At 36.1% G+C, this 25,006-nt stretch overlaps 2 protein-coding genes across 2 annotated transcripts in view; one reads left to right on the top strand and one right to left on the bottom strand.

Moving 5' to 3' along the window:
* LOC120626538 (probable cytochrome P450 304a1) overlaps positions 1-11,215 on the bottom strand; it is a 28,567-nt gene extending 17,352 nt beyond the window's left edge. The window contains exons 1-3 of the mRNA XM_039894082.1: positions 11,070-11,215; positions 7,161-7,409; positions 440-612 (exon numbers count right to left, since the gene is read on the bottom strand). Coding sequence (XP_039750016.1) covers positions 440-612; positions 7,161-7,409; positions 11,070-11,166 — 519 coding nt within the window. The 5' untranslated portion in view covers positions 11,167-11,215. The remainder of the gene's footprint in view (positions 1-439; positions 613-7,160; positions 7,410-11,069) is intronic.
* Positions 11,216-15,424: 4,209 nt separating this feature from the next.
* On the top strand, positions 15,425-24,600 carry LOC120626487 (odorant receptor Or2-like). Its single transcript, XM_039894015.1, has 8 exons — positions 15,425-15,630; positions 17,051-17,151; positions 17,773-17,940; positions 18,901-19,102; positions 20,245-20,344; positions 21,529-21,633; positions 22,980-23,141; positions 24,541-24,600. The coding sequence occupies exons 1-8, from the start codon at positions 15,440-15,442 to the stop codon at positions 24,598-24,600; spliced, it is 1,089 nt and encodes a 362-aa protein (XP_039749949.1). The 5' UTR covers positions 15,425-15,439.
* Positions 24,601-25,006: the final 406 nt, after the last annotated feature.

Here is a 25,006-nt window from a genome sequence, read left to right as displayed (position 1 = left end):
TTCGGACGGTAGTAATGCTTACGTTTTATATATACACTTTGAACTTATTGAGAGACATGTTAAAGATTTCATTAAGTAATTTGTTATAAAATAATAAACAATGGCCCTATTCATAGGCAATTTTATGTAGCTAAGTAAACTGCACAACAAGTTTATTTTTGCTTCAATATTCATATTGTTATCCTTTCATTATTAAATCCCACATTTCTGGCAATAATTTATCTTTTGGGACATTAAAATCGTTGTCTATCGAATTGATATTTCTCTGCCTATACGAGACACTGCGCGGTGATTTAAATCACCTTCGTCGTATTTCGTCTAAGACCAAATTAGCAACACACGACAATATGCTTCTAGGAATAAAATATACTACAGATTTGATTTGACTCTTCATCTTAGGGGTCGCGTCTGGTGGAATATCTTTTACTAAACAACTTACGTTTTCAGCTGGATATTTGGGACCATTTCTCGCCATATCGATCATTTCCTTAGTCTCACTCGCAACCACGGCCTCCAGGCTCTCCTCTCGTCGTCCAAACCCATAATCTCTCATGTATCGCAGTGTGAACCTCCTCTGCACGTGCCAGAAGTAGCCGTCGGTAAAGAAGATGCCTGTAAAATAACCATAAACTTATTAAGTTAAAATTAAAAAAAAACCCCGACTATCGTTTACATTATTCTTGAGTCGAGGTCCTTAAATTTGATACACATAATGAGGAAGTTGTGAAAAAAAACGTTATTCGCCATTTTAGGGTTGCGGCCATCTTGGAGTTGAAATGTTGTGTAGTTTAAAGTATTCTACTAGTCAAGCCCTTTCAATTGATACCCATTTTCTACAACTCAACTACAACTCCCTCAATTGTGAAAAAATACGTAAACCGCCATTTTGTGGTGGCGGCCATCTTCTGGGTACGAATTTTATCAGACATAACTAAGACCACTCTCGACTAATGCACCTTTCAGACAAAAAAAAACTAAATCAATATCGGTTCTGTGTGAACACACACACAGACACAGACACACACACACACACACACACACACACACACACACACACACAGACACGTGGTTAAAGACAAATGCATGAAGACGTGCACCAAGCGACGGATTGCCCCGTGTGAGTACCCCTTTAGTGGCTAATTTTTTTTCACGAAATATAGGTACCACTTTTGATTAGATCATCTAGTGGCAGAAAGTGTGGCTTATTTATAACTCAAAGTATCAACCTGGCTGGTAATGCGGAAGATTACTGCAATAAGGTAGAGGGCGCTGTTTGTCTGATTGTGTACTTACAGGTTAGACCTCGAGACAGTGATATAATAACAATAATAACAAACATTATCAACTGTGCTAAGGTCATTAAAGAATACAACATATTGTTATTTGTTTACAGCATTTCCAATCTATGTATTTGTATACTCACGAGTCGCGACTTTTTCTTTTAACGACTTCTGATACGAAAATGCTTCCACCGTGAGCTTTTATGGGTATTCTAAACAATATACGTTTGTTTATGTACATTATAATTTGTTTTTTGGTCAAAGAATTGGGCTCTCGAAAAATGCAACTTTTCTTATTCTTGCAGACATTAGCACGTTGAAACAAAAATCACAAACAAACAAACAATAAACTAATACAGGGTGTATTATATAGTTAAAACAGCTAACAAAACCCTACAAAACAAGTTAAATACTGATTTGGTATACTGATTTTCTCAATTTCTCATGGAAAAGGATGGTAAAAACAAGGTTAAGCACGTATACACGCTCAGCGTCGAAATCTGCCGTCAATGCGTTGAGGCCTGCCGTCGAGCAGCTGCCAAGACATCGCGGCAGCCCTAACCAATAGCGATGCTTCCTCTTAAATTTCTTTATAACGTGTCGATACAAATGAAAACGACTCCAAGCGTATTACAAGAACATCTATCTAAAATATTGAATATTAAATATTTCACAAACTATAATGATAACCAAAAAATTTTTAAACAAAAGTTATAAGTTTCAACGTAAACAACTACAAGCCGAGAGCTTTCCGGTATTTTTATTTCATCTTGGATATTGAAAAATCTATTTATTCTATGATCTATCTAGATTATATACATTTTTAATCTACAAATGGAGGTAATTACATTTGATACAAACGCTTTCGTTTTCCTTATACCAAACATTGTTGACTCATATTCTATACTAATATTGATTAGATAGTTGGTATTTTTGTAATCGCTAAACTCTGAAATACTAAACCGATTTATATATTTCCTTCACCATTTGAAAGGTATTTTATCCTGAAGGTACGTGTTTTTATAAGGTAAAAAAGCTATCTATTAAATCCTATGATTTGATCTGTAATTTGTCGGTTTACAAGGTTCTCTGTAAAAAAACCCGGACACTATGGAAGGTTTAAGGCGGGAGTCTATAATCTACTCTATAATCCGACAAATTCAAAAGTTCAACACTGTCCTCCAATATGTTTATCGGATTACCAGAGGGCCACTATATTTTCAATCGTGTTTATTAGACAAAGCGAATTGATTTTTACAGCAAGAACAAGACAATCTCATGTAGATAAACCTGGCGAAACTACCGATGTTCCAAATATCGGTCAAGGCAGCTAAGAGGAGAATTTATGTATCGTGTGGTGAAGGCAGTTCAGAGTACAGTTCTCACTGGCTCCTCTTCCCGTAGCTTTCGTACGAGGTGACTAAGGGAATATAACGGAGAATGGGCGGCAGCGTCCTCTATGCTACTACGATCACCAACCCATCTGCCTTACTTGGTGGGTATGGGCAAAACCTCCCGTTGGGAGAGGCCTTTAGTGGCAGCTTGTTCGGGAAAGTACTTCCGGTTGCCAGTGTTATTAAAGACACATGAGGCTGAACACCTACGCCTAAGGTTGATGGCCACAAGGCGGCATGTTCTAGGACGTGTGCCTTCTGCCCTGCGAAGTGTGGCTCTGCACGGCTAGCATAAGCAGGGGACAATTATCTCCCCGGGGAAAGGACAAAAAAATATCTTCTCTCACAGCTTTTTCAACGTTGGTACTGGCGCATAAGTGGACATTATATCCAAATAATATGTGTGTAATAATAAACGGGGGTAAACTTCTCCTATTCCACGTTCCCGTGCTTTAGCAGGACGACGCGTTAATTATATCCCCTGTCAGGGGATATAATTGGGGCCCGGGGGATATTACTTTTGTCTCCTGCCTGCCTCCTGCCCTGCTTAGCACTGGCGCACAAGTGGGTATAATTTCCAAATGTATAATAATAAACGGGGCTAAACTTCTCCTATTCCACGTTCCCGTGATTTAGCAGGAAACGTTAATTATATCCCCTGTCAGGGGATATAATCGGGGGATATATTTTTTGTCTCCTGCCTGTCCTAACCCTGCTGATGAAAGGCGATGGTTTGGTCTTCAGCTTGGTCCGTCAATTATTACTATAAAAAAAAAATCTAGAAGCGGACTATTATGGGTTATTGATGATTAATGATGCAAGTTAACATCAGTGAAACCACGGGGAATAGATAGTAAATACTAATAAAGAACAGCTGCGCTTATTACGTATTAATATGCGGTCTGTTGTTGTTTGAAGTCACCCTGGCGTCACATAAACTATGTTACAAGTGTTAAAGGCCAACTTGGCGATATAATTATCTACTCTAACAAAAGAGGAACAAGTCATAGAGTGACTAATCTATATTCTCCGCATTTGACCAACATACTATATACATAGGTATTGTGTATAGTTATAGGTTTATTATTTGTTATTGCATTTCAAGATGGCCCTCGACTGTAATGTACCATTTAGGTTAGCAGTCTAAAATGATTACGGACTAACCTGTTAGGCAGTATGGCAGGAATAGGTGGCAATATCACCTTTAGACTTAAGCAGGTGCTTACCGGACATGGTTGTTTTAGTAAGTACCTGTTTAGAATTGGCCGTGAAGCGAAGCCCCGATGTTATCACTGTGAAGCAGACAGGGATACCGCACAACACACTATGGCTGGGTGCGCTTGGGATGCCGAAAGGTGTATAAGGTCGATCATATCTGGAGAGACCTTTCACCGCCAGATTTGCCACCGAGGCGGTTTTAGTGGTTAGGAATCCCAAATAACCAGAGCTACCCCCCCAGGAAGCCGGGTATCTCTTAAGGAGATTCCAGCAGGTGGACATATTAATTATATCCCCTGTCAAGGGATATAATCGGGGGATATAATTTTAATCTCCTGCCTGAGACAATTATATCCCCGGGGATGCTAAAGCTATGGGAGAAGATAAAAATTTATCTTCTCCCATAGCTTCAACTCTCAGAGCACTAGCGCACAAGTGGAAATAATATCCTAATAATATATATGTAATAAAGAAGGGTAAACTTCTCCTATTCCATGTTGCCTTGCTTTAGCAGGTGGACACGTTATTTAGATCCCCTGTCGGGGGATGTACTCGTGGATATATTTTAGTCTCCCGCCTGTGGTAGCCCTGCTGTGCTAGCCTTGCAGATGGTAAATGGAAATCCATTGCCTATAAACACAGCGACTTTGTAGTGCACGTTCTACGAAGTGCCACCCTGTGTACGTCAACCCGATGCGTTAATTCTCGTGTGCCTGTAATTATACCTGCAACCTAGCTCTTCAGAGCGGGACACAGCAACGCCGTTTGGCGGCACAGATAAGCATAACGGATTTGTAATGATCGAAGCTAAAGCGGAAAAAGCGGCAGGCGATAACTAGTTCAATGTATTTATTTTAATTGCAACGAGGTTGCAAATTACTATTTATCAGTTGATCGATTATTATCAGTTCTGTATCGTATTTATCTATACTATTAATAGATTGTAATTATGTAAATGACTACCTAATAAATATGGTCAACGCATAAAGGCATAACCATAAACTCAGTGATTAGCTTAATATTCTTCTAGGAACAATATTATCAAATATAATTATGTAATTGTCATCATCATCATATCAACCCATTAACGGCCCACTACAGGACACGGGTCACCCACAATGAGAAGGGGTTATGGCCGTAGTCCACCACGCTGGCCCAGTACTTTTGAGAACTCTCGGGAATGCAGGTTTCCTCACGATGTTTTCCTTCACCGTTGAAACAAGTGATATATTAATTACTTAAAACGCACATAACAGAAAAGTTAGATGTGCGTGCTGGGATTCGAACTCGGACCCTCGAAACTCGGCCTCCTTTGACTTCACTCAAAGTGCTACCTGCTGCGCTCTCACCGCTTCAACCCATATAAATGTTTATATAATGATACTAAATGTTAATAGGAAATCCTTACTAATATATATGTGTTTATTTTATTTTTTACTTTCTTATTTTTGGCATAAAATCATTTGAAAGTACGGAGACTAACACAGGCTACTTATTAAAAACAAAACGGTTCACACGGGATTTGTAGAAAACCGTATTCAGCGCGTCAAAGAACGCTGCCAACAGCTAGTCTATACTAATATTATAATGAGGAAAGATATTTTTGTTTGTTTGTTTGTTGTACCCGATAGGCTCCGAAAGTACTGGACCTATTTTAACCATTTCTTCGCCAAAAGAAAGCTTAACTATCAGGAAGTAGCATATTCTATACTTTATTTTGTAAAAAAGTAACCCTGTACCCAAAGTGGCTACATTTTTTCTATAAAAGTCATTATTTGGCGTGCGCTGAGAAAACTATGGATGACACAAAAAAATTATGTACTACATAATTAAAGTACATACTAATTGATACCTACAAAAAATCCGCGAGGGAATATATCTAAGTACGCAACAGCGGTGTTTGTGTTCCAAATTTTTATTAAATGACCAGTAGAAACTTAAATGTTACAACATTAGTATCGCAGTATTTATTCAAGTACAAGAACAAACCTTAGTCAATATCTCGTAAAGGGTATGTTTTCCAAAACTGAGCTAAGTAGCTCAGTTTTGGAAAACATACCGCTGATAAACATAAACGTGTAGCAGTGAAAGCCTAGTGGTTAGGACAGCTTCGCTTTCGGGGGTCCGAGTTCGAATCCCAGCATGCATTTTTTTGAGTTATGTTCGATTTTAGAAATTAAGATATCACTTGCCGCAACGGTAAAGGAAGACATCGTGAGGGAACCTGCGTTTTAGAGATTCTCCATAATGTTCTTTAAAGGCGTGTAAAGTCCAACTATCCGCACTGGGCCAGCGTGGTGAACTACGGCCCAAAATCTTCTAATTCTGGGAAGAGACCCGTGCCCTGTAGTAGGCCGGTAATGCGTTGATATGATGAAACGTAAACCCCTCCGGTATATTCCATAATATAAATTTTTCATTTTCTCTTATACCAAAACAATCATATTTGGATAAGGTTATCTACATGTTTTGATAATAAACTTATGCACGTTTTCTCTAACGACGAACAATGCAATGCCTAAGTAACATCTATCTATCTATCTTATTTAAGTAGATACCGAGGATAGGATAGGCCTACATGAATAAAGAATATTTTAATTTGAGTATCAAAGGTTACCTTTTCAAGAACTTTGTGAACATTTAAATTAATTCGATATCGTATCAATATGAGAGATATCTTTATTTCTGTAATAAATATACTTACCTAATGACTTAGCTAACCCACTGCATCGTAATAAAATCTACCTGATATTAGTGACCTGAGCGTTTTATTTATTCGTGCTTCCAAATTGTTATCCTTATAGTTTGTCCTTATGGACGTGAATTTTAGGTTTTGAGTTTATTAACTAATTCAAATGCTTTAAATTTGGCGGCCACATTATACTTACAGAGAAGACTCGCTGTCGCATTTTCGTGATAAAATATTCTGTACATCCGTCCTACTGCGTATTGTGATGGCCACGTTCAGCTTATATATCTCTATTATAATATCGGTTACATCAAGCCCTTTCATTTGATACCCATATTATTGTGTGGTTATGAGAAATCAAAATTAATTTGCCATTTTCTACTGTCGGCCAAGTCAAACCTTTTCATTTTTTGCCCATACTGAGGGAGTTGTGGGAAAAATATGTCAACCGCTATTTTGTTGCGGCAGCCTTCCTGGACAGATTTTCGTCAAACGTACCACACACATTCACGTTAAACTTATAAAACCGCGACGTTTTTGCGTCTGGGGTTAAAAATAAAGTAGTACCAAGTAACTTACCGAGCGTCTTCCAATAAGATCGCATTCGTGCTACAATGATATCCAGACGTCCATCGAAGTCTTCATTGTACAAGCCCTCCTTAATCAGCTTCGGGTCGTCGATCACGACGGTTGCGTACGGGCCGAGGTAGAAGCCAACTATCTTCGTGTTGTATTCCGCGGCGAGGGTTCTCAAAGAGCCACCCAAGTTGTTTAGTTGCTTCATGAGAACAATCCAATACGCGCCGTACACTGGTAAGCTTGGTGGCCCTGAAAAAGTGAAAATAATAACTAGAAACACTCTAGAACGTGTAAGAAAGATAAGTTCTAAGGAGTATGGGTAAACTATGCACGCCCTCGAGAACATTAGAGAGAACTCTCAGGCATGCTAGTTTCCTCACGATGTTTTTCATCACCGTTGAAGCAAGTGATGTTTCATTGCTTCAAACGCATGAAACTAACTGCTAAAAATTAGCGATGCGTGCGTAAACTAAGCACTAGAACACCGCCGCGCCGCTATAACTGTCCCGTTTGGTATAAAATTCTACGACTCACAGTGTCGCATCGCCCTATGTTGCTCTGCTCATGTATCGTGATTTTAATAGCCATAACCTTCCTCAAGAATTGTGTTCAAATTCCAAATATGCTACACGTTTTTTGATAGCCAAAATTCTCTTAAATTGTTTAAACGGGCTTACGAGTCTACCGGTGATGCTAGAGCTGGCAGTTAGCTTTGACAATGAATTAGTTTCGCCATTCGAAGGCTAATACTGCAAGCATCTTAGGCACTATACCTAGCTGCGGTTGTTTCGAAGACGTTCTACATTTTATATAGTTTTATATTAATACATAGGTTATTTTCGTTTATAAATATTTTAATGGTAATCTGTTCTTTATGTCGAATTATTCTAACGGAATTTAAATCATAATTCCGAAGCGATTGCTGATGAAACACTGATAATGAGCACATTTAATAAGTGTTGCAAAAATCTGAAACAATATAAGTACTTAGCCCATAATAAGTAGTTAAAAATTTATAAACAAAATTATCACAATTGTGGGTCAAATAACTCACGAGTTATAAGTATGTATAACCGACAGAGATAACGTGTACCTACTTAGTTAAATAATAATGAAAAATCACTACATATATAATATATTACGGCAGCTACGAGTAAGTTTATAAATTAGTAGTAGTAGAGCTTTTTGTGACAGAGCTCGTCCGGGGAAGTAATTTTTATCGCTAAGCAGCATTGTTGCAATACAGACCGTGTTCCGCGGGGATCTCGCGACAGGCTTGCGACAGGCGTAAATCTTGCAATCACTGCTGTCAAATGTCAGTTTTGTTTATTCATTGTATGGAAACGTGACGTTTGACAGCAGTGATTGCAATATTTACGCCTGTCGCAAGCCTGTCGCGACATACGTTATCATCCTGCCGGTCTGAAGTGCGTGGTTGCCGGTGTAATTATTAGGTATATAGGTACATAGGTACACCCATCAAATTGATGGAAACCGGGTGACACGTTGAAGGACGTGCTCCTTGCATACCCTGTGTAGTGTAGCCCTGTTTATGGGCGATGGTTTTTCGCCTACCTGCCTTGTCGGTCAACTATTATCTACTCTTAGAAAAGAATATATCTCTATGACAAAAGATCACGTAGATCTTGGGTGCGATAACTAGGGCGGACTATAACATTGGTACCGTCCAAACATTTGATCCAGTGGTCTTTGAAGCCCATCAACTCGTCGTTGGTCTCTCCCATGAGAGAGAAAGACCTTTGTCTAGATGTGGGGCCCTAATAGGCTGTATGTGATAATGATATTATTATTATTAAACTCTTTATTTGTATATCATAACATTAACATATATAAAATATAATTAATAGCGATCTCTGCCAGGCAACCTTTGAATTAGGAAAAAAAGAAGAGGAGAACAGACTGCCGGTGGTACAAATTTTAAAATACATATATGCGAATAACTACATACTAATACATAAACTAGTGTACACCCATAGATCAAAGTATATAATATAATTAATAAATAAATATAAAAATAAACTAATATATAAAATAACAACACTTACAAATTTAAATACTTTAACATACAATAAATGAGTAAGTAAGTATATAAATGCTATTAAAAGTAGTTGACAATATAATGGGCCTTAACTGCTTTTTTAAATATCGCCAGTGATTTGGATCGTCGTATGCTCATTGGAAGCGCATTCCACAAATCCACAGCTCGTACGCTAAGCGAACGCTTGTCAAATTTTGTCTTATGATAAGGCATACTCAGCGTCAGCGCACGGCACGATCTTAAATCAGCTTGCTCACCAAGAAAAGTGAACTTCTCTTTCAAATACGCGGGAGTTTTTAGATGAATAACACACAGTACAGAAGTGAAAGTACATGCATATCCCGGCGACGACGAATAGGAAGCCACTTGAGTTTTTGTCGAAATTCGGAAACATGGTCATATTTGCGAAGGCCAAATATGAACCGAATAGCAAGATTTTTAAGACGCTCAAGTTTATTAAGCTTATCCTCGGCCAGATTAAGAAAGCTTGCATCCGCATAATCGAGAATAGATAGAAGGCTTTGTCGCAATCCCCATTTGTAATAAAACTTAGAATGTAAGGAATGTCTTGCTTAGATTTCATTTTCTTTAACAGCAATAAAATAACTGATCCATCAACACACTGACTAAAATGCTGGTTGTGGTTATAGAAACATAAAACTTTTACAGTAGGTTTATTTCATGACGTAGCCATCACTTAGAAATAAGTAGTAATTCTTTCAGCACGGCTAGCATGGGCAGAAGACATATCAATCCCAACCAAAGTTATGATAGCCCATTCTCTCCTTCTGTCAATTCTCGATTATGCGGATGCAAGCTTTCTTAATTTGACTGAAGACCAGATTAACAAACTTGAGCGTCTCCAAAATCTTGCTATTCTATATAGAATGCCCTTTCATAGAACTAAGGTCTACGAGCACTCGTTTACAGTGCAAGCCATAGAGCTGTAGAATGCGCTCCCAATCGACATAAGGCAGTCTAAATTACTTGATATATTTAAGAAAGCTGTCAAAAATCACTATAGTTTACATTAAAGACGACTTGTAATAGTATTTACTTATTAAAGTATTTATGATATTTTAAAGTATATATTAGTTTTTTTTTAATATTTATTATATTATATGTTATTTTATTTTTGTAATCTAGTTCAAGTATTAGTAGTTATGTAGTTATTATTTTTTTTTTAATAAGCACAGCCTGCAGTCTGTTATCCTTTTGTTTTCCTTACCCTAAGGTTGCCTGGCAGAGATCGCTACGAAGCGATAAGGACAAAGACTAAGACAGGACCATCGATTCTGAACTCTACTGCGATCAACTGATGAGATTAAAGCAAGAAGTTGAGATAAATCGGCCGGAAATTATCAACAAATGGGATATGGTTTTTCATCATGATACGCTAGACATCACACATCTTTAGCCACTCAAAAACTAGCAAAATTAAGAGAGTTTGGCTGGGAGGTGTTAATGTATCCGACCGATAGTCCTGCACCTTCAGATTTCCTCCTGTTTCAGAATTCTTTAGGCAGTGTCAGGAGAGCACTGCCAAAACTACTCGTCGCGGTTTTTTGATCAGAAGCCCCAACATTTCTATAGCAATGGGATTATGTCCCTACCTAAAAAATAACAAAAAGTTATCGAACAAAATGGTACCTACATACTCTAGTTAAATGTAAATAAACTATATTAAAAAATGTTTTGAATTTTCTTAAAAAATGCAAAGAAACTTTTTCCACGACCTAATATATTTATATATATATATATATTATATATAAAACTATTTATATGTACAAGTGTACAAGTAGAAGATTTTAATTTTAATTAAATAAATATCTAATGTTCTTAATACTCACCGGGTGGGAAATTATCCACAGGCTTGATATATGCATTTTTGTAAAAGCGCAAACAAAATAATATAATTAACAACACCGATATGATAACACCAATCATTGTGCACGAATGCGTCCACTCAACTGATTACTGTGGCTCGTCATAAACACTTTCAAAGCGGCCTATCTTATTGATGAATTATACTTAAATCAAATATCATATAGCGCTTGTCATCTCGCCTTGTAAAACTTAACTTCAGTCAATTAGGCTTCCTACTAAAAGTTACGTCTCTTTAGCTAAGTAGATTAAGGTATACTGAGGCTCTGGGTTAACGATCATGTAATTAAAAAGGTAATTATTAAAAGTACACAAGTAACACCCCACTAGTGGCACTAGAATCTAGATACTATATACTACTCTACTAGCTGATACCCGCGTTCATCGTCCGCACCGCATTTATTATATTTAAAGTTGTTTATGTTACTCTCCGACCTTTCATCTAACTCTCTGCCAAAAACCAAGTTAATTGGTTTCTAAGTTAGAGCGTGAAGGAAGGGCAGCTCCACAAACAAGCTTTGTTTTTTCATAAAAAAGACTCTACAAACTTTTGAAGTATCAGGATTCTAGTATAGTCCAAACGAAGTAAATAGTAGGTATATTATCACTCAAGAAAGGTAAGTTAGGTTAGGTACCACTACCACTTCAAGTAAGGTAAACATTGTTAAATAGGTATTTAAAAGCTACAAGTCATATTACACAACTAGTGAATAATAATAATCTAACAAGTACTGAAGTATCAGGATTCTACTGTAGTCCGATCGAAGTAAATAGTAGTTAAATTATCACTCAAGAAAGGTAGGTAATTATTACTACAAGTAAGGTACAGATCATAAAATATTTAAAAGTCAACAAAATTGATCTCAATTATTCATAAGAATAAGGCTTGGCTATAATCTAGGCTAAAGTCTATAATGGTTTGGCCCTACTTTTGACCAAACCATTATAGACTTGAGTGGGAAACTGATTAAACAAAAGTGCGTTTTTAGTTGAAAATGTTACTGGCACAATATACCTGCCTACATTCCACGTAAATTTATTTTTGCTGCTGCTTTTCGGTCCCGATTTACCTACAATCGCTTTTATGCACGAGAGCAATAGGAATTTTAAAAGCATGAGGAGTAAAAAAAATATATTTTCTGCGCTGGCACTGGGTAAATTTCGTGGGAAACATTCTTAAAAGCTATATCTCTCTCCTGTATGTTAAAGGAGGTCGGTGCTTTGAACTGGTAGACTAAGGTGTTAGTAATCACTAGTAGCAGTAGGTAGCTAAGATAATATGTCTAACTTCGGCTAATCTCAGTTACCTATATCTTTACGCCGATCAATCATCAAAAGACGCGATTTGAATCAATAATTACAAATCTATATCTATATCAAAGGTACTAAAAATATCTAGATTAGTCTATTAATGATTGTAACAAAGTGCAACGTCAGAAAACCTAACTAACGTAGCATGTTATAGAAACGTCCGCCGACATTTTAAAGATCATAAATATAAGTAATGTAATAGTAATACTGTATCTGATGGATAGCTACTACTATGGCTACCGACACCCTACCGACAAAGACGTGTCGCTTAGCTATTTAGCGTTCCGGTACGATGCCTAGTAAAATATATTGGGGGTGCCACACCCCAAAGCCGCTTCGATGTTATCTCAAATGAGTAGACTGCCTCGTTGCTTACCACCAGGTGAGATTGCTGTCTAACTTTTAGTGAAATAACAAAAATAAATAATAATGGATAAAAAAAATTAAAAAACCCCGGACCCTTCAGCTGGGATTGTAATCAAGGGGCTGACTTGTTTGGGGATTAAAAAAAGGGAAAAACTGTCGTAGGTACAATTAATAATTTCTTCAATCCTAATGCACCACCCGTACCTGCCTACGTAAAAGCCAGCCATTTTAAATGCACGCGGTAGAAGTAGGTACATATTAAGTTAGTACATAATTATAAATCCGTTCTCTATACTTAGTAATCATTTACCTACCTATTTAACAATAGCTACCCCGTAATATACTCTGTGCACCATAATCTGAATGTAATTGCTATTAATTCGATTGCCTCCACTTAGACAGCCTATTTCCCATTAAATTACATATCCACTTAATCATGCGAAAGCATCAAATGTGCATAGCTCCATATACTTACATAAAGATTCACTCATAATTTAAATATAAAAGACGTATGTTCGTCCGTTTGCTTATTATCAAAGAATAGCCAATAGACTTTCAATATCGGGAAAACCAATGATTTCTATGTGATTAATATTTAAAAAAAAACATTAGCTGTTCGCTGTATAGAGCTGGAAGACAGTTGTAGATTGCTTTTATAGACTTACGTTCGGCTCTAGAAACCGTATTGGGAAAATTTCTAAATCTCTCGGAAAATTAGAAATTCTTTGCGAACAAAGTCGCGAGCGTCTGTCGGTATTAATCATGATAACGTATTGGATGACTACATGAAGTTATCTTTATTGTTTCATACGTATGTGCTGAAGCATGTGATACTGCGTGAACAGTATAATTCAGTTAAACCACGAAAATAATAACAACACAAGAATTTAGTTAATATTTATAATTTTAAAACAGTAAAAATAAATCTCAAAATAAGTCAACTCTTTTATAAATAACACACAAATGTCTATTTCAAAATACTATTGGTCCTATGAGGTATCCAATTGTTAAAATATTGATTGAGTGAAAGTGGGTTTATCTCATCAGCATACTTAATATAAAAAAATAACAATGGAATCACTTAAGAGAATTTTCACGATGAGCGACTTTGACTGCGATTGCCCGAATTTAGATCTTTTTACATTTCATCCACAGTTGAGAATATTTCTGGTGTCGAATGGGATATTCTTTAACAATCACAATTCATATATCAGGTTATTATGTAAATTTATATTTTATTACTCTTTTTATATACAATGATATAAGGGGACATCGATAAATTACGTGAGGTATTTTTTAAAATTTTCGGTACCACCCTGGTGAGATTTTATTCAACCCCTTCTCCCATCAAGCAATCTCACGTTTAAAAAATGTGGTTTACAAACGTAAACGCGTTATTGTAAATAGAAAAAAAAACAAATGGTATAAAACAAATATGGTGGTTTGTCAGTCAGTAGATGTATAACGTCGAAGTATGAATGAAATTATTTTCTTTCTAACGAATTAGTGAATGATTTTTATCCAATTACAATTGCATTTAAAATTAAATCTTAAGCATGTACAATCTAGTCCAAATAAAATGGTCCAAAATAGTATATTTTTTTTGTTTAAATCAGAAAAAAATTGCGACATAATTGCAGAGATCCCCCCTCTCTCCAACGTAAGATTGGATGAGATTTGACCGAAGGGGGGGAGGGCCCCTTAAAAAACTCACGTATTTTATGAACGCCCCCTAAGAAGATCTTATTCATTCAGGGTGCGCTTTACCACTATTAATGTGGCAGAACGTGGCATAACGTAGGAACAGATACCTATGCAGTGTTTTGTCACAATTCAGCTGGCAGTACTTCAAATATCAGGGTGCCTTTTAGTTTAATAATGGGTTAACAGGACGTAGAGTAACAAAGGCTACTTTTATCTCAGGAAAGTGAACACCATTCATCACGGGATTTGTAAGAATAGAGTAGAATAGAATAAAATAGAGTAAAAATAAGCGGTAAGGAAATATATCCCTCCCTCTATGTTCTATCCTCCCTATAAAAGTGATGATGATGAGAGTAAAGAATAGAATATCTTTATCTGCAAAATACACGTTTTAAAGCTGTTACATATTAAACATAAATAGGATGTATTGCCATAGTAAAATTTAAATAATGAATTATAGATAAGAAAAGTAATAGGTAGGTAAAATGTAACAAAAGTATTTTTGTTGTAAAAAATCATTAACAGTTTAAAAGTTCTTATCTTTTAACCATTTTTTGAAACCGCAATAAACAAGGGCGAAGAACTGCTAAGACTTATTATTCTTTTATGCTATTAAAAATCGCTCGCTTTAACGTTGAAGGAAAACATCGTGAGCAAACCTGTACGCCTGTGACTTCCCCATGATGTTCTAAAAGGCGTGAAGTTTACGCGCTTGGCCAGCGTGGTGGATTAGGGCTTACGCCCTTCCCCTTCTGGGGAGACCCAGAAAAAAACGTAGTAAACACGGCTGAAGAACGCGAGCGAAGTAAACAATAAATGTTTTTTTTTAGCAAAAACCGAACAGCCGGCTTTCAAGTTATTCCTAGCCATTCTTTCAACAATTTTTTTTTATTGCAGATTTGTCTGGCCAGTTTTAAGCGGCCTTTTGTCTCTGGTAGGAACAGCGTTTGAATTAATGTTTATGTATCACGGCGTAGATGTACAAGATTATTCATTTGCAACAGAATGCTTCATTTATTTTGTTATTGTAACCGTGGTTCCTATTGTATATACAAGCGTGATTTTAAATAAAGAAAGGCTTGTGGATCTCCTTTACAAAATGAACAATGACTTTATTTATATTTGCAGCTTGGGGCCAAGGTATAGGTAAGTACTTACCTACGAACTACCTACCTAACCTAACCTAACTTGAACGGATTAGATTTTAGTACGCAACGGTGCAATTTGCATTTTTTTTCAATTGTGTATGCATTCTAAGAGTCATAGTGTACATATTATCATATATTAAATTGTATATTTTTATTAAAGTATTCTGGTCTTCACTTGAAGGAACTAACAGTTTGTGTAAAAAAAAAATGAAAAAAAATAAACAACCAAAATACTCAAAATATTTACATTATTTTTTTTTCTATCATGCAACTTTTACTAAATAGTGTATAGCGTACAACCATTTAGTCAGAAATATGGTTAAGTATAACATCTTTTTTTCGCCGTGAAAAACTATATAGATTATTTATTAATTTTATTAAATTCTTTCAATCACATTTATCAGCACTTAGCACCTAAATATCTCTGCTTCCGGCACCAGAAGATATACCCTTCATATCTTGACATACGAGTATATCTTCGTAAAAGTCTCGCGCAATTGTGTAATTTTAAACATTATAAAATTACAAATTGATGCAGCTGGGAACTGATAACCACACAATAATAAGGTTACAGAGTAAACCTTTGCGCACAGCGCATAACTTAGCGCATATAGGGACCTTCATGTATAGCTAAGACTTCTTTACGAACGCCCTGGCGCAGTATGAGAGCTGTGGTATTTTAACCGGGAGTTCCTGGATGCGAACTGCGGTAGGGATAATTTGGGAATTAATAATATATCAATTTACTGCCAAGCGATGTTGTGTTTCGCTGCATTGCCTTACTTGGGTTAAATACAATTGCCATACAGGCCCGCTACCATCTTACTCTGCGTCGTAGCTAAACACCAGGTGAGATTGCAGGTAAGGGCTAGCTTAACAGCTTACGATAGGCGCTAGGTTGGCGCAGTGGGTAGTGGTTTCCCTGCTTTCCGCGTCCAAGGCCGTGAGTTCGATTCCCACAACTGGAAAAATGTTTGTGTGATGATCATGAATGTTTTTCAGTGTCTGGGTGTTTATCTGTATATTATATGTATTTTTGTGTACTATATTCATAAAAGTATTCGTCAGCTATCTTAATACCCATAACACAAGCCACGCTTACTTTGGGGCTAGATAGCGATGTGTGTATTTTCGTAGTATATTTATTTATTTATAATTAATTATTGTAGTGAGAAAAAATGGAAAGGATGTGCGTGTAAATTATCAATGTATATTTCGGTACAACCTGAAGTCTATTTTCTTCAAGTAGTTTACTACAATCGCTTTTAAGAATTAAGTTTGCATACCTTGACGTCCGGAAGGATTATAATTGTACAACAAAAGCGTTAAAAATATAAAAGTAAAAGCTTTAATATATTCAGATAGTATTCAGTCAGTTAGTTAAAATATTCGCTTCAAACACTATTTTTTGTTTTCAGGAACACTTTTCTGAAGGGGCAATTACTTATATGGCAGCTATGCGTATCGTGGTTTTCATTGGTCACAGTTGTCTCATTCAGCTACTTCGCCGCAACAATAGGTTTTTATGTTACCTTAATTGTTTGAAAAAGATTTTTTACACTATCCATAAGCCATCCATTGCTTGAAAGTCATCGCTACGTAGCGATTGGGCCGCCAAATTGTAAACAATATGTTGTTTTTTTGTTTTCAAACTTTTGTTTGGTTTGTAATAAAAGAGTATTGATTCATACATTCATTCGTCCATATATACATCAATACTAATATTATATCCAAACATGGGCGTACCCATTAGGGGTGGGCAGGGGAATGTCCTAAGTCCTACCCAGTGCGCCATCAAACCGTTAAAAAACGGTTTCAACGGTTCATTGATTATAAATATCTGAGATGGTGATAACAAAATAGGACACGCGGATAAGTTTTTTGTGGGCTTCTTCTTAGACCCGGGTGAGATTGGAACCCTAGTTTTAAGTTTACGAAGATGGTTATCGCCATCATCTCACTACCATGTACATTTCTCATGTACCTCACTACAATTCTCATGTACCCAATTAACGCATCATAATTGCCATCTACGGGCCTACTTGAATAAAGATATTTTTGACTTTAACTTTGACTTTTAACTCATCCTCAAAATAAGACCAACGTCTGATATTTATATCGCCTTTTTCCATGTTTGTAGGTATACTAATGTATCAATGTTTGTTTGCAACTCGAACTGAAAACACAATAAGACCTCTGATCTTTCCATTCTGGCTGCCCGAAGATGATCCATACCGCACTCCAAATTACGAAATATTCATGTTCTGGGAGATAATGATAATTATTATCGTCTTACAAACATTCTGCGGTAAGTACCTATGTGAAATGCACTGAGATGGGTCAATCCAAACCTTACATACTAGATAAACACGTACATCTCATTTATGTAGTATAAAACAAAATCTCTTCCAACCCTGGCACGCTTAGATCTATTAAACTAGGCCGTTGCTTTGTGTATTACAAGAGTAATTCAAGAGGATGGTTTGTATGCAGTAACATACATATTATAGAAGATAAAAGCCAAGAAATTTAAAGATTTAAGAAAATACATTTGTGCACATACACTGCAAATGCTGGCTAAACCTTAAGATTAAATCAATGGATTACGGAAGTAAATAAAACTTAAGAAGATCAATGATACAGTCCGCGATGGTATATCTTTATCTCCAAAGCATAACCAAGAGTACCCATTTTTATCTTTTCTATTTTGCAATGAAGTTATGAGTTATTTACCAAGATATTTTAAACAAAACAGTATTATTCCTCCAATTAAATCCATTAGGTGCGGATCGATGCGGATCAAAATTGCCATTTACAGTGGATCATTAAAATTATCTCTAAGGAACGCTGGAAAGAGGGACGCGGGTGCGACATTCAAACTCCCGGAAAAAAAATTCAAATTACATACACACTTATATTCATTTCATCCGTGCGAATCAGGGGCGGGTCGCTATTAGACAATAAGTAATCCTTTATTTTTTTAAGGTATAAGTAATTAAAGTGAGACCGAATCTCCAACTAAACCACAGTTAATATAAAACTACGAAAAAAAAAGTTCGTACCAGCACACACACAGAGATGCACAAGGCCCCATAGCTAGTAGTTAGTTCCCCCGACTACAATCATGCGATAATAGCTTAGGCACCTCTTCTGTGCGTGCATCTGTGTGAGTGGGCCGTTTCGAACGTTTGTTTTCATACTGATTTTTATTTATTTACTGTGACTAGGCTATTGAGAGTTAAATTAATTTGTGATTTATTTTTTCCAGTATTTGTTTACATTTTATTTCATGTTCTGCTACATAACTTTTATTTGATGAACATGATAATCTTTGACTGCGAAGTCCTATTCGTTGGTCTAGACGAGAGTGTGGCAAAATTATCCAAATACTCTCCTCGTCGAATTGAAGTATATTCAATTCTAAACAGTAGGATGAGACGAATTGTCAAGTGGCATAATATAGTGTTTCAGTAAGTACTGTTTTAAAGTATTTAAACCTATTTATACGTCTCTTCCATAGAAATCTTAGTGACTATGTAATAATAATCTAGAAATGCGTAGTGAAATCTATAAGTCATAAGCCAGGCTCGGAGCACTCGAATTTTAAGAAAACATTTGAAACACATGTTATGACTCATGGTAGTATGGCCGCTGGGAGCCTTCGTTCGTAGACAAGTGTTTTTTAAACTTAAAGTACTAAAGGGCATTTCCAGTGTCTTGTTATTAATATTTCTATGGTATCTTCCCTTTTACTAGCATGTGACTCGAAAACACTTTTTTTCAATTACAAGTTAGCCCTTACTGCGATCTCTAGATGAGATAGCGGTAGCGGGCTAACCTTCTAGGAATGTGGTCGGGTATGTCGTTGAGCAATTCAGCCATTTTTCCCCGGAAAAATGCAGGATTCCAATCGGATAGGAGTAATGTGCAATTTTATTAGTTTTGGTAGAGCCGCAGAATATATAATACGCTATATTCGTACATCGTGACTATGACAGAGACTTTTAACGCCCATTTAACCTCCCTTTGAAGGTGTTTTTTTGTAATATCAGATACGCTAGTGTCTGGCCCGACTACTAAAGTATAATTCTGCTAAATGTTGTGGAACCAGTAGATACTTTATCAGGCAGCCTTGAGACCGGATAGCAAAGAAAATCACAGATTTTTTGTTGCTTCCATAGATGGCGCTAGTGATAGAATAGCACCCACTAGTATTGTCTGATCTTAATTAATAATATTAAGTTTTTTGCCATGCTGCTGAATGGTCTCCATTCCATTCCATTTAAAGAATTAATTCTTAGAAGTATCATCATCATTATCAACGCATAGAGGCCTCCTCTCAGAATGAGAAGGGCTTATGCTGTATTCTATCACGCTGGCCAAGTGCACATTAGTAGTAGTGAGAGAGAATTCTCAGGCATGCAGGTTTCCTCGCGATGTTTTCTTTCTCAGAGATATTTAAATTGTTTTAAATTAAAAACGCACATAACTCCGAAAAGTCTGTGGTGCCGTGCCTAGGCTATCACAGCTCTATCACCGCTTCGAAGTATGTAACAATAAAAATTGTATTATTTAGGTGCTTACTGACTTCAAATTCTTCTTAATTTGACAGGTCAGTGCAGGCAGTTTCAACTATCTATGGTCTACCGCTAGTCTACCAAGTAATGTTCAGCTCGATTCCCATTTCCTTAACGGCCTACCAAATAGCTGAAGTAAGTATACCCAGTTCAGTAAATAGCAACGTGTGTACCTACTTGTCCATCTGTCTGTCAGCCATCGATGATTTCTGGACGTAACGCCCTAACACGGTTGGATAATTTTAATATCAAACTTAAAGAACAAGGTTCAACTATTTTTTTTATACTAGATAGGTAAGAGCTTGAGGATTTTTATGCCTGATGGAAAATAATAAGAAAACCTGAGTTTCCAATTTCCACTCCAGAATACGTTTAATCTACTGAAATTGCATGCTAACTCTGCTTGATTCTGTACGGAAGCTACGGATGTGCGATCTATCGTATCAATAGAGGATCTAGTTCGAGCTGGTGGTGTACTCGGGACCGAGGCATGGCATACCTATATTTTTGGAAGTTGTATAAATATCGCTTTAGCACAGCAACGCTGCTTTGCGGCAGAAATATCATGGCAGTATTACCTACTTCCCTGGACAAGCTCTGTCACAAAAAGTTCTACTACTACTATTTCTACAACGCGAATAACGAAAACTTTTTGAAGGAAATAATATATTTCATAAGGTAAAAGTATTAAATCAAAAGAAACATATTTATTTTTCCTTACAAACGAATTCAAAACATTCTAAGTGTTTACTTATGACAACCCTATTGAAAGTAAACCTTACCTTCGTATAATAAACGTACCTTCGCTAATAAAGTGACAGGATAATCTTCATTTTGCATGTGATTTTAGGGCTTTATCTGATTTCTTTCAATAAAAACTATGGCAGTGGTTTACTCAAAAACTAATTAAGTTTTCAGTTTCACAGATAAGTCTCAGTGAAAGGTACATTTAATGTACATATCATGTACGTTAAATGTACCTCTAAAGCCTGTGAAGAGTATTATTTCGATTTTCATTTACACATTGAATACTTTTTCTGTGGGTTCGATTCCCACAACTGGAAAATGTTTGGATATGAACTTTAATGTTTTTCAGTGTCTGGGTGTTTATTTGTATAATATAAGTATTTATGTATATTATTCATATATATTTTCATCAGTCATCTTAATTTCCCATAGCAAAAGGTTCGCTTACTTTGGGGCTAGATGGTGATGTGTGTATTGCCGTAGTATATTCATTTATTTACTTAAAGCGTAAATAAAAATCTTGTAGATTGTGTTTTACTACCCTGCTTCTTATATCTGATATTTGTTTTCAGTCGTTAGACCATGGTAAGTTCGACATTCTGTTCGCGATGTTGGGTATTGTGGTGTGCGTGCAGCTTTGGATACCATGTTACCTTGGAACAATTATAAGAAACAAAGTAAGTACCAAAAACATAAATGTAAAAGAAATCAGGAACTTCAATGACATTGGTGCCAATCCCGTTGTTCATAAATCTATAAACTTTACTTAACTGCAAGTTGTTGAAGTAGTCCTTTTCGGAACTCTTGCCGTAAAAGATAGCATTTTATTGATACTGTTAATTTAGTTTTGGCAGAGATCTATTTATAAAATAATCGGCACTATTATCCGCTTAAGAGATTACAGAATTGGTTTCAATTGGTGCCCAAATAATTAGAGTTGCCAATTTATTAATTTATTTATTCATGAAAAACAACAGCATTACAAAAGAGGTAAAAAATATACAAAATATAAGTGTTCAAATAATACAGCTACTAATATACAATTTCATTTCTTTACATAGCTATACGAAAAAATATTTTATAGGTAGGTTCTTTGTAACACAGATGTACAAATCTTTTATTAAAAAAAAACCAAATATTTTATTAGGTATGTAACTTAGCAATTAATGATAGTGAGTTAGATACAATATTATTTACGTTTAACATGAAAACATGCGTTCGAGAAGAAACATTTCAATGATTTGTACCAAAATAAGAATGAAACTTGCCAAGTGAATTCTTTTAAATTGTAAGGCCGAAATAGGAAAATCTAAATTTAAAAATTGCTAGTTCAAATAGAGTATCATAAGAATATACCGACACAAATGTAAAAAAATACAGAGATGAAAGTGGTGTCTTTTTACATGAAAACCTCTTTTTCATCTCTTTTTTTCTTTTTTTTTTAAACTCAATAGATAGAAAAGTTAAAATCTTAAATAAATAAAGCTTTAAGAGGTTTTGTGTGTATAGTCGTAGTAAATTTTTTAGTATTTATGTAAATCGTACAGAACAATAAAACCATTTCAGTACCTAGCAATTAGCATAGTTTTTAACAGATTAGCTATACTATAAAAACTAAGCGGTTCGGGTTATTTCAAGCAATCTAATATGTTTTTAATCAAACCACGTAAATACTAAATATATACCCACTTTGACTGAGGGCCTTTTCCTGTTATGCGGATTTCTCCCGCGTGCGGATCTGGTCGTTTCCGGCCGACTGTATCCCGTAATTTTATATAATACGGGATGCACTAATGCAATATGTAGATTATTGCAGGCGCGCTAGCGAGTGGGCTCTAATGCAGTTAACTGCCCGCGTCTCCCATGAGCGCAGCCAGTTTGATAAAGATAAGGTAAGTTATGAAATGATAGAACACGAGCGGGCAATATGCGGTTCAAATCGGCATGTTCTTAGAAATACGCATAACAGAAAAAAGGCCCTTACTACGCTTATTATTTGACTTGTTTATTAAAATACGGTCAGGCATATTCCGTTGGCGATGCGATTTGGAACAGCGGTTGGCATTTGACGCCTCTGGGTCGGATGGTGCGTCAAGACATCATCATGATCATCATGCGCTCGCAGCGCCCCCTCAGTATCAAGTTTAGGGGACTAGCTAACTTAGATCTTGAAACTTTCTCCTCGGTATGTATCGTCGTCAATGAACACAAAATTATAAATGCTACTAAGGCTCATTGCACAATAAAAACACCTATTATTTGCTCTTACTCAAATTTAAGAAGTTATCTTCTTAAATTTATTTATGGTAATTATGCTACAGAATATATTCGTTTATTTATTTTTTATATTTATTATTAGTACACTAAGCTTATGTATTAGTAGGTATGTAAGTTTTTCATATGTATATATTTTTAATATTATACGCACCGCCCCGCCCCAACTTTCTGGTTGACTGGCAAAGATACAGCGAGCTACATGACGATAAGGCCACCTTTTGTATCCTACTACTTTAAGTGTCTGCTTTCTTTTGGTGTAGTTTGTGTTGTAGTGTTCTAATAAGTAGAGTATAAATATAAAAAGTTTTTCAACCTAGTTTTTCAACCGATAGAAGTCTCACCGCTGGGCTTGGATTTTTGTAAGGACATCCACAGTCCCCAGTTCTGTATAGCAAGTGTCCAGCGACTCAACTGTGTTAATCGCTGAATGTCTGTTCAGCTAGTGTCCAGCAGTGGGTCCTCCGTGCTTCATGTTGCCCACTGCAACTTTAGCTTTACAGTTTGTTCAGAAATTTGTATATCAATTGTAAAATAGCTAATTTAATGATTTGAAGAGCTTCGTAATCAAACATGGCAGCTGATAAGTTACGAGATGCGTCATTCCATCTATTGTATATATTTAATGACGAGGCCAAATCGAGACTTCCAACCTGCGTCATTATCAAACGCACGTAAAACATTTTAATCAAATTATAACAGAAGATATAGTTCATATCAGTGAGATTATAATATAAGCTCAATGATTTATATAATACTTCTGCCCGCAACTCCGTCTGCGTGGACTTCAGAATTGGGTTTAGAGCGAAGCTTTAGACCCAAATTCTGAAGTCTGATTCTGAGATTCTGAAGCACTTAAGGAGTCAGGATAAAAGTCCTAGGCCCAGCCTATGTTCTTTTCCATGTCAAAGGCTACATGAATACCAAATTTCATCCAAATCCGTTCAACCGTTTTTACGTGATTGAGTAACAAAATTTTTCACTACTTACTTCAATCTATTAGTAGGATGTTGGTCGTGTCTAGCAAATTGATATTGGAAATGGTTACCAATCAGTTTATGCGCGCACGCACCATGCATGGTGCGATACTTGATTGGTTCTACTATATGTCATGCAGCAGGGGCCCAGCCGTGATTGGCCGGCAGTTGTTCAGTAAACCTGCATGCCTGAGAGTTCTCCAAAGGCGTGTGGAGTCCAATCCACGGTTATCCAGCGTGGTAGACTACGGCCTAAAAAACCCTTCTCATGGGACCCGTGCCCTGGTAATGGGTTAATATGATTAATGTTTAATAATTAACGTATACTTCCAGATAATGAGTTCGTCCTACACATATTTCAACGTGTTGCGGCAGTATACTTCTAAAGGATAAATAAACAAAAATCAAAAAAGAATATTTTTAATGGTTCTAGTGCACATTATAATTAATGTTTTATTACAAAGTTAACTAAAGTGCTTTATTTTTATGTTAAATAAGCATTTCTTCACGCCAAAATAATGTCATTTTAATTCAATTAACTATTAACTAGTAGCTATCAATTAACTTTCAAGTGCTATCTTAGTAAGTAAGAATAAATATTTTTTCATTTGTGTGTTACATCTGCTTTGAAATATAATTATTGTAAACGGAAACTGTTTATTTCATTTAAATAGCCGTTGCTCGCGACTGCAGGTTAGCTTGAAAAATCTTGCTGGTAAGTACTTATCGTTTGTTTATCCGGGATCAAAATTATCTACTAAATCATACAAAAAAAAATTTTATTGGTTGTCTGTAAAAT

This window comes from Pararge aegeria, chromosome 9, assembly GCF_905163445.1.
Source record: "Pararge aegeria chromosome 9, ilParAegt1.1, whole genome shotgun sequence".
In the NCBI taxonomy this organism is placed as follows: Eukaryota; Metazoa; Arthropoda; class Insecta; order Lepidoptera; family Nymphalidae; genus Pararge; species Pararge aegeria.
The sequence above is the reverse complement of the archived record's forward strand: the minus strand, read 5'-3'. Positions and strand labels throughout refer to the sequence as shown.